Here is a 10377-nt window from a genome sequence, read left to right on the forward strand (position 1 = left end):
ACACTCATAGTTTGAAACTTTGCATAAAAACTTTTTTCAAATTTTTGTAATTATTTTTCTTTTTGCCACTGATTTGGCGCTCCATACCTCCACGTAGGTTATACAGCCTACAGCAGCGGTCTTCAACCCATGGTCCAAATATTGCCCTTTGAGCTTTTCACTGTGGCCCGCCAACCAATTTTTGAAAGTACCTACTTTTTATATAGCAAAACGATTAAATTCCAAAAAAAAAAAATAATAACAACAATAATAAATAAATAAATTTGTTAAAGAGAGAGCTCTGGCCACTGAAATATGTATTGCTATGTTTAGAACTGCGAGATATTTTCCAGATTCAATAGCAATGCTGTGCATTTGATACACTGAAAAGGCCATTCCGTGGAACCCGGAGCCAAAACAGTTTTTGAGGCCTATTATGATTTCATATAGGCTACATATTTCAAGAAGCCAAATCTGGCATCCAAAATGGATACATAATTACAGAATTTGCAAAAACACCAAAAACATCTTAATGAAAGAAATAATTTTTGAATTTTTGAAAAAATAATTTCATAATTGATGTAAATTTATAATTAATAAAAAATGTTACAGAATTACTTAAAGAAATAGTTTGAGAATTATTGAGAATTATTCTGAATTATCAGAATTTGAGAATAATTTCAGAAAAGTCAAGAGTAGTTTCAGAAAAGTCAAGAGTAGTTTCAGAATTGTCAAAAGTGAAAAAAAATAAAATTTTTTGAAAGAAATGATTGATGAAAGTTTATAATTAATGGAAAAATAGTTACAAAATTACTGAAAGAAACAATTGCAGAACTACTGATAGAAATAATTTCAAAAATACTGAGAATAATTTCAGAATTGTCAAGTGTCATTTCAGAATTGTCAAGTGTCATTTCAGAATTGTCAAGAGTAATTAATTCATGAAAGAAATAATTTCATAATTAATGAAAAAAATTATTTCAGGATTATTTGCACAAATTTCAGATTTAATAAAAGAAATAACTGATTAAAAAAGTTAATCAATTAATGAAAAAAAGTTATTTGAAAATAAATAAAAATTCAAATTTAATGAAATAAATTTAGAGTAAATAAAAGCACTTAATTAATTTGGAGAACCCTGTTTAACAACCGAGAATACCACGGTATGACTTATCTTGATCATGACTTGACATGATCTCGAGCCCCTAGAATAAAGGTATAAAGACTCCTTAATTTGATCCATCATAGAAGTAAAAGAAATGCCAACAGATGTAGATTACCACTCAAAAATGTATCAGAAAGAAAAGGTACCCAATGACTAATTCACCAAAAATAAAGTATCTGTGAGTAATATCCACCATTCTAAAATTCAGTGGTTGCTTTCGAAACTGGTTTATGAAATCACAACAAGCAGTCGATAGAAGAAAATATCTTAAAATGTTTTCAAAATATTTTCAAAAATAGACATCTAAGGTCTGTCTTTTTGGAAAACATGAAAGAAAAATTCCAAAAACTTTCAAAGATGTCCCAAAAAAAAAACAAATTGAAAACAACTCAGGAGATATTGTGAAATACAAACACAAAGACCACAACAGACAAAATGTCCATTGAAGTGGCTGAAAAAAAGATGCCCTCTTGCAAAGTACAAAGAAAAAGAGAGAAGAGACTCAATGTCTGTGCTTAGAAATATTCGTATCATAATTCTGCCTCAGATTAATTACTTCTGAAAGATAAAATTCCATTTTTTTTTAAATTATAGATTCAATATTGAGTAAAATAGACTTTATGGACCTACGTGTTAAAATGACAGTGGATGCAAGCGCTTGTTTACTTGCTGCTGCTAATAAGATTCTTCATTTCAAGTAGCACATTAAAAAAAATAAGAGCATGACAAAGCATTTGCTTATATGAATAGAAGTCAGGGAAAGTGCATGCAGATTTTGGAAGCTCGAGAAAGCTGTTACACTGGTTTGAAAAACCCCTGATCAAGAGAATATAACACTGCTAGCCATCTAAAATAAGACTTTTATCTTCTTGGGAGGGGCGCAAGAGCCCCCTGCCCTCCTTGGATTTCGCCTTTGATGAAAATTTGGGTTTATAATCCGCAATTGTGCAGTGTTCGGCTAAATACAATTTTCTAAGGTTTTCTTTTTAAGTTGGCTATCTCTTTGAAAAAAAGCTCTGTTGTCACCACAATGATCACACAGACCTACAACACAAATATATATATATATATATTAAATTTCAAATCCACACATTAGCGATTAGGAGGATAGATGGCACCACCTACTTAACACAAACCATGTCAAATGCTGGAGAGACACACAAGTACACTGTTAAGTTTCACCAACACAAATCTGACAGCTCCCATATTCACGTATGAAAATGTGTGGCTGTTAAATAGTGATAAACCACAGTTATGAACCATCAGGGAAGGAAAAGAAAATCATTACACCAGGAAATCACTTCACAAGGATTTATATGAATAGGAGAATCAGAAGATAAGTGTCTGAATCATTTTTAATTTTAATCAGAAAATATTATTGAAAGATCTAAGGTTTTCTGAAATGGAAAATCAAGCAGAAGAAAATTCATAGATTGATTTATTAGTAATATATAATATATAAATATATAAATATGCTATGCTTAATTATATTTGTTTTAGATTTATTATATTTGTTAAATTCAATGTAATAAATCTAAAACATGTTATAACAGATTTGTTATATGTAAACAGATATGTTAAATTCTCAGTGTTAATGGGTTTCTTTTGCAAGCTTTCTCTCACAGGCGGCTTAAGCGAGGGAGAAAGGTGTGTGGTGCAGGGGGGGGGAAGGTTGTAAGGGGGCGGCAGCGTAGACTTTCGCTAAGATTCCAAAATTTTTAAAAATTTCACAAAGTAAAGATTCACATGACATCACGCATAATCTCCATAATGGAGATGAGAAAACGTGAGGGAATAGACAGACAAAATCTCTACCTGCATGGGACTGTTTTGCACCTCCTGCCTATTCCCTCCCTCATATCCCTACATCCTGCATCGGGGCCCCTAGGCTAGAACCTTTCGCAGGCTCCAACCAAGATTTTTTTTGGGGGGGGGGGGTTTACAGTTAATTTAAAGCATGGAAAAAAAAATGCTAAGAGAATGGAGTCCCATCCCCTGGGCTAGAGCCTTGTCTTCCCAACCATTGTGGGGGAGTGGGCAAGCACCTCCCTCACAACGTATCCCAACAACTACCCATTCACGTCAGATTTTTAACCCTCCCTCTTGGAGGGCACCCTGTGCAGCCACAATGGTTGCATGGCCCAAGAGCTGAAAGGGGCAAGTGTGCATTTTGGTTCCCTATTACACTTAGAAACATGGATTTTTTTTGATGGCATCAGAAGAGACAGGGCAACAACTTTGTAATTGGGTTCTTGAGCACATGGGGACCATACATAAATTTAGATTTTTTTATTTTGTGACACACTGTATTTCCATTCTCAAAACTACTACAGGGTAATTTTTGAATGCCGTTGAGCATTTTATAAACTGGAATCATACCTCTACGACGGACGGTTGATGGGATAAAGGCCATGCTTACAGGACACCCTGTATATTTATCATTGTCCAAAATGGTTATCCAAGAAATTGGTTTTTTTTTCAAGAAATTTTTCATTTACCTTATCTCTTTCAATAATATCTTCTGCATAAATTTATAGCAAATCATTATCTTCTGATTCATAAAAATCCTTGCTGAGCTATTTCCAGCTGGAATGATTTTCTTTTCCCTCCCTGCTGGTCCACAATTGTGGTCTACCCCATTTAACTGCCACATATTTCACACCTGAATATGGGAGCTATGCCAGATTTGTTATTGGTGAAATCTAACAGTGTGCTTGTATGTTAAGCGTTATGAGTGTCTTGTGCACAATAGGTGGTGCTATCCATCCCCTAAATCACTAATGCATGGATTTGCAATTTAATGAAAAATTCTGTTGTAGGTCTGCTGATCATAATGGCAGTTGTGGCTCGAGACAAAATCCCTACCCGTGCAGGACCTGTTTTTGTGATGCCCCTTCTGCCCGGTCTCATATTAATTTTTTCCTATCCCCAGTGTGATTCCTAAAAAAATTTATAATTTTTTGCGCCCTTTTATCTTGGATTTGGCATCCTGTGTGGACGCATATCCCAAGAGCTGCCTCTGTGTCATGGCAACAAAGCTTTTTTTCAAAAGAATAGCCAACTCAAAGTTGGAAAACCTCAGAAAAAAATCGTACACCACTGCTTATTAGCAGCCTGGTGGGTCTGAAACCCGGATTTTGACGATGTGAAACTCACGATCGCATGGCAGCTAGATGACAAAAAACTATGGATATTTATGATAGAGTTTTTACACATTGTTTATTTCTCCAACAATCTCTGAATTTTTTTTTCAATTTGAACTGGCAATCCAATCCTAATGATTTTTCAAAATGACACATGTGCAATCTTGTGGGAAGCGAATTTATGTGGTGAATACACTGTCTATGAGTAGCCGTGGAAGACTAATTTCTATTATATAACTCGCAGGATAAAAAAAAACCCCAGAAATTTGAAAATTTTGGTATAATTCACGTTCATTCACGGACGCAAATTGATATCTTGTCAGCCCAGTCATGATAGTCAGCGGGGATATATATTTTATACCAATACAGTACTGTATAGTACTTCCTTTGTACTTGAAAGTAGTGGAACTACTTTTCAAAGTCGTGATCATAATAGCCCTTTATACTTTCTTTTTAAAAACTCAGGGCGCATGAGTTCTGGGTATTTAACATGCAATAGCATGGCAGTGGCATCTCTGAACCACCACCACATCTTAGATGTTTTGGAGAGACTGTTGTTCTCCCTTACTTTCAAGACTTGCCCACGAGAAAGTTTCAACAGAACAATAAAAGACTGCACATGGCAAACAATGTCCAGCAACTCTTTATTGATCGCCAGGTTGCACTACTGCTTTGGGGCTCAGATTCCCAGGATATGTCGCCTACGTGTGCAAGCAGCATGGACTGAAATACCCCAAGCACACGTCCTAAGTCTTTTCTTTTAATGGCAAGGCATGTAGCAACAGTTATTAACAGCCATCATGGCCACACAAAATATTGGTTTTAAAGTGTTCTGCACATTGATCAGGGCTGTAATTGCAATAATTTCACCTTTGTATATTATGCTATTTGTCCAATAAGTATGACTTCAATATCTTGTTTTGTGGCGGTGCATTTTGAATGGCCAGCAGTGTATAAAAATATATTTGCTCTGGTCCAAATATAAATCATAATTTTTCCAAATAAAGGATTGATACTGTTACAAAAAGAGTGTCAGTAAAGTTCTGTGAGGAAACAAGCTGAATCAGTGAAAATTTTTGCTAATTGTTTGTCTTAGATCGTTGAGATGTTAGATTTTCTTGGAAGTAAATGAAGATATATGTCACACCTTGACAGATGTTGAACTTTATTTTCTTCTATTCTAATTCAAATAAAATTATTTCCAAATTCCGTAATTCAATATGCTTGTTGCTGATGTAATCATCATTCAAACCTCTTTCCCTACCGTATTATAAAAAGTATAGGCCTCCCACCTAACTTCTTCCCACTTTGGAACTTACGTAATACTCGAATAACCCCATAACACAACAAAAAGAACAAACTTACTCATTGAGAGCAAATGGGAAAAAGCATGCAGATATTGTAGAAACTACAGCAGACATTAGTTAGAAGGACGATGCAAAGAGATATTCTTTAGAATAGTCCGTGCATAAATCTATCATTCAGAGCTCTATAAATTTTAAGATGGAGGGTCAGCATCTGTAAGGAAAAAAAAGATTACTGAACGTATACCACCCTTATACCACTGCATTTAATATATTTTCTAAGCTTTCTTTACAATGTTACTAAACTAATTAATCATCATGGGAGAAATGAAACTGTTATATGATTTTATATATATATACTTTATTTTTATATTGCCATGAGCAAAACATTGGGTGGAACATGGGTTTTACCTCACAAATCAAAACGTTTTAGACATTTAAGAAATATTACATTAAATTATAACAGTATATTTCACTTCCTGGTTTTTACCACCCATTCCCCCATGAATTATAAAGTTCACTAACTCAAGTAAAGTTTTATTTTTTGGCAGGTCAAAGGTGAATATTTTTCAGCCGATTATTTCTTCAAAGCACAGAGTTGTTTGGTTACCTATTTTATTTCCGACAAAAAAAAAAAAATAAATAAAATGAAGAAATAGAACAAATCATGGACATGTTAGAAAAAATCATGAGAAGTTGGATGTTTCTAACACGAGTAATATTATTCATGATTTAAAATATAAAGAGACAAACATTTTAATGACAAGACTGATGAATTCCAAACAGTTTTTTTTCACATTTGCAGACGATAAAAGTAGGCACACCAACCATGGCTATTCATATTTTCTGATGAGTTTCGAAACGAAGATATTATTTGTTTCATCCGAAAATAAAAAGTGATAAGAGTTATGAACAAATATTTAACTACACAAAAATATTTCTAGTCAGAACCAAAGAAAGCAATAGTAATTTTCTACCTTATTTTTGGAAATTATTTATCGTATTTTACTAAGTAAAACATAACGGAAATGCAGGATGAGTCGATGACCATACTTCATCGAAATATTATGCGTTGACCATATTTTTGGATCATGTGATATTTCCAGATAGGGATCCAAATAGGACAATACTGATATTGCCAATTCTCACCAAAAAGGAAAAACCTCTTCACGTCAAACAACTTAAAAAATTTGGTGGATCTACGCTTGAAGTATCAGCGATAAATCTCAAAAAATCTTCATTCGTCATGAAGGTCATTAAATGACGTGATATTAAATGGCGTAAATAATTTTGCACCATAAAAATCACGAATTTCTTTCGAATTGGAAAATTCAGTTCCGGATCAAAATATCCCAACTTGCGTAAGTTTTATTTTTCACTGAAATTAAGGGATTGAAATTATTTTCCCATCTTATCAATTACATAATGATAATTATTTGAGTAAAAATGATTAATTTTACATATTTGTCATAGTTTTTTTTTTCATGAATTAGATTTTAATCTATGAGGCTTTTTGGATCACGTGATATTTCCCTTTTTCTTGAGGGATATACAAGGTAACCAATATGTGTGGCACCTTCCTATGCGACTCATGAAAGAAACAAATCTAAATTGAAGAAACACAGAAATGAATCGTTTTTTTTCTTTTTAATGAGAGCTAGATATTTCGAAATTTTTTTCAACTTCAAGTTATCGATCTAATGTTTTTTCTTCAAAAAATGCTTGATTAAAGCTGTGGAATTTCTTCAATGTAATTTATATGGGCCCATAATTAATTTCAAAACATCCTAAACTATATGAATTGATGCAATTGGATAATATAAGTCAATACGGAGACATTAATTCTCATTTTCGGGCTTGAAGAGATATAAATAAAAAGTTGAAACCAATGTTATTGCATGGATATTCACCTCAAAAGTGGGTCTGGCCAACACCTTCTAGAGCACGTTCTAGCAACACCTTCTGCTTTAGAAGGTATTGGTCTGGCTCATTATTTTATATTTAATTTTCTGGGCTTCGAATCTCTAAGTGAACTCAATATTTCGAAAATCAAAACTTCAATTTTCAAAATTATTGATGTGGTGGAAAACCCCACTAAATTTCCGCACTTCTATGCTGAAATCGGCAATTTTAACATTGATCTCATGGAGGAAAGAATACAAGGTGACATCAGGCACGAAAATTGAAGCCGTTGTGGCAATCCTATGGGCTGACAAGTAAGCCCAAACAAACCGCTCTTTTCCCTATACTTTTAACGTGTTTTGCCGGATCGAATTCTTTTAAAATATTAATAACTAAATAAATTTAAGCACCATGACTGTTTAATGCGTCTTCAGGTAATCTACATGATCCGATAATGGGGAAAGACAGAACTTTATTCTTGTGTATAAGGGGTTTTCACATTTTTAATTTATTTTTAAAAGCGGAGATCATTTTTTACTCTCAACTCGTCATAAGTTTTCAGTTCATTGCCTTCAATTTATTTAAAAAATTCGATGTATCTCATTAATGTCTATGGGAATATGATTAATTAAAATAATATGAGGCTCCAATAAAATGCAATTTTCTTAATTTTTTCTTTCAACGGTTTATTTGCCTTTTTGTTTCGTTCATCATTATAATAGATCCGGGACATTTCGAAAGTGTTTGACCCCGTGGGCGCTCGTCTTAAGCTTTACATGAGGAGTTTTGATTTCTGAATCAATTCTGAGGTGCTCGAGCACCTTCTGACAGGGCCGTAGCTAGGATTTTTGCTACCCGGGGTAAACAGCATTTTGCGCGTTCCCGTGCCTCAAAGTACTGGAAGTGCTCGAACGTCCTCCGCCACTGTATTTATAATTTTGCTGCCTGTAGGCTGTACAAATTTCGCCACCCTTCTTCCGTTCCACTCTCATATTCTTGAATACGTATTACTGAAATACGTATATGCCGCCCATCCGAACCTTCCGCTATGTAGATGTAATATTGAGAAAAAGAATATTAAAAATAAAAAACTTTTTTAAGAGCCGCGAAAAATCATCTCTCTGGCCTATAGTATTTAGGAAAATAATCACTTGGGCTGTTTTTTTTCCCTCTTCATTTTGCACCTATTACTTTGCTTTTAAAGTGGTATGTGTACGAAAATTTTTGACAAAAAACACAGTGTCGAATTGAATTTGAAATCTAAAATTGTCTGTGTTCGAGTTTTTGTTCTGCCTGGACAGGAAATATTTCTACAATATTTTAATATAAACACTATACAAATTATTATATTACAGCCTTTCAGCTGTTTTAATATTGCTATTTAAAATAGCTGAAAGGCGTTATATATGCTAATGTTTTGCATATATAATGTTTCTCGCAAAAAAGAGTCAGATTTTTTTCAAACACCGCTTGTTCAAGTGTCTTTAAACATTGTGTCTCTTTCAGCACTGAGGTGTTACATGCTTTGGCATAATTTTTTTAAAATTAAAATGCCGAGAAGAAATTTTGTGGCACAAGATATGGGTAAATTTTGGTTATTTTTGCAAATGGTTCCATGTTGTTGAAGTTAATATTCGAAAACAAATAACAACTAAAATTGTAAAAGCTCTCGTTCAATTGTATGAATATATCCACAGAATTTGAGGGAAAAAAATCGAGTTCCTAAAGTGAATAGTAAATTTTTAAATGATTTTTAAAAGGGGGATGTTTCTCATAGGAAAGTATGGGAAGCCTCGGTTTGTTTGGGCTTACTTGGTCCCTTTAATAGAGCGATCACTGGTTTCATCTGGCAACCCAGATTCCCCATGCTTTCTCTCAACGGACGCGCTTTTCACGTCACCTCCTGTTATTCTTTCCTCTATGGGATCATCTAGTGTTTGTCCCTCAAAGTGATGCTGATGATGATTATGACGTCTATTCGAAAAGCCTCATTGTGATTTTCAGTCGTGCTTCATTTCCCGCCACCTGTGATTTCAGTCATATTTGGCAGTTTTGCTCACCTTTGGTATCATTTTTAATGACTTCCTGTATTTTTTCATATTTGGGCTTTCAAATTCCCTATTTTTCGAGAAGAAATATGGTCAGCCTAATTCATAACAAATATGTGTGATGATTATTCATATATATATACACAAGCATCATAATATAATCTATGCGTTGGGAAAATAATTTCAATCCTTGGTTTCAGCATGGGAATAAAAATTGAAGTGTTTCGTTGAAAATAGAAAAATGCGAAAAATCAAGTCTCTCTTAAAGTATGTGCCCTAGTAGCAAGATATTCGTCTACTACCACGAAGGTTGCTGTCGGCTCTATTTTGGGGTAGAACACGGATTACAAGTTCTTTTACTCACCTGAAGGCGATCAGCGATAGATGGCACCTTCATTTCCGACCTAACACAATCGGCACTAAATTGCTGTATGGCAATTTGACTGGAGTTGGTGTGCGGTAAAATAAGTAGTAGTCTCTTAAAGTACGAAAAATACGAGTCATCGCCGATTGTCGTCAAGAATTGCCATATATTGATAAAATTGCTTTAAAACCATGAAAGTTAGGATCTAACACGGCCTCCCAGATCATACCTCCTAGGTTATCTAGAATGTCGTGCCTAGAGCCACCCCTGTGGATTACTTTCGGTATCATGGCGTTCCGCAAGTGCTACGCATGTTTCATGTTGGTCACTCCTGATTTAGCTGTTTGTTAACATACAACATTGACGTTATGTACGTTAATTCTACCTCCATGAGCAACGAGAAAACGGACACCATATCGTTGGCATAACTTTTGCTTCATAACAGTGCCAAGCCTGTCTAATTTTATAAATG

The 10377-nt window shown here is 34.2% G+C and overlaps 1 protein-coding gene across 4 annotated transcripts in view; it reads right to left on the reverse strand.

The window, feature by feature from the left end:
* Positions 1-6437, reverse strand: part of FER (tyrosine-protein kinase Fer) — a 132500-nt gene extending 126063 nt beyond the window's left edge. Inside the window, exons 1-3 of one of the 4 annotated variants that reach the window (XM_089239242.1) lie at positions 6345-6420; positions 6117-6201; positions 5653-5805 (exon numbers count right to left, since the gene is read on the reverse strand). In XM_089239242.1, the coding sequence (XP_089095368.1) occupies positions 5653-5708 (56 nt within the window). In that variant the 5' untranslated portion in view covers positions 5709-5805; positions 6117-6201; positions 6345-6420. Of the gene's footprint in view, positions 1-5652; positions 5806-6116; positions 6202-6344 lie in introns of all 4 variants that reach the window. The other 3 variants (XM_089239241.1, XM_089239243.1, XM_089239244.1) reach the window with 3 other exon arrangements.
* Between the last annotated feature and the right edge of the window lie 3940 nt (positions 6438-10377).

The sequence above is a fragment of the Pholcus phalangioides genome, unplaced genomic scaffold, assembly GCF_987345545.1.
Source record: "Pholcus phalangioides strain wild (caught in Gottingen) unplaced genomic scaffold, Ppha-v1.0 ptg000011l_1, whole genome shotgun sequence".
NCBI lineage: Eukaryota > Metazoa > Arthropoda > Arachnida > Araneae > Pholcidae > Pholcus > Pholcus phalangioides.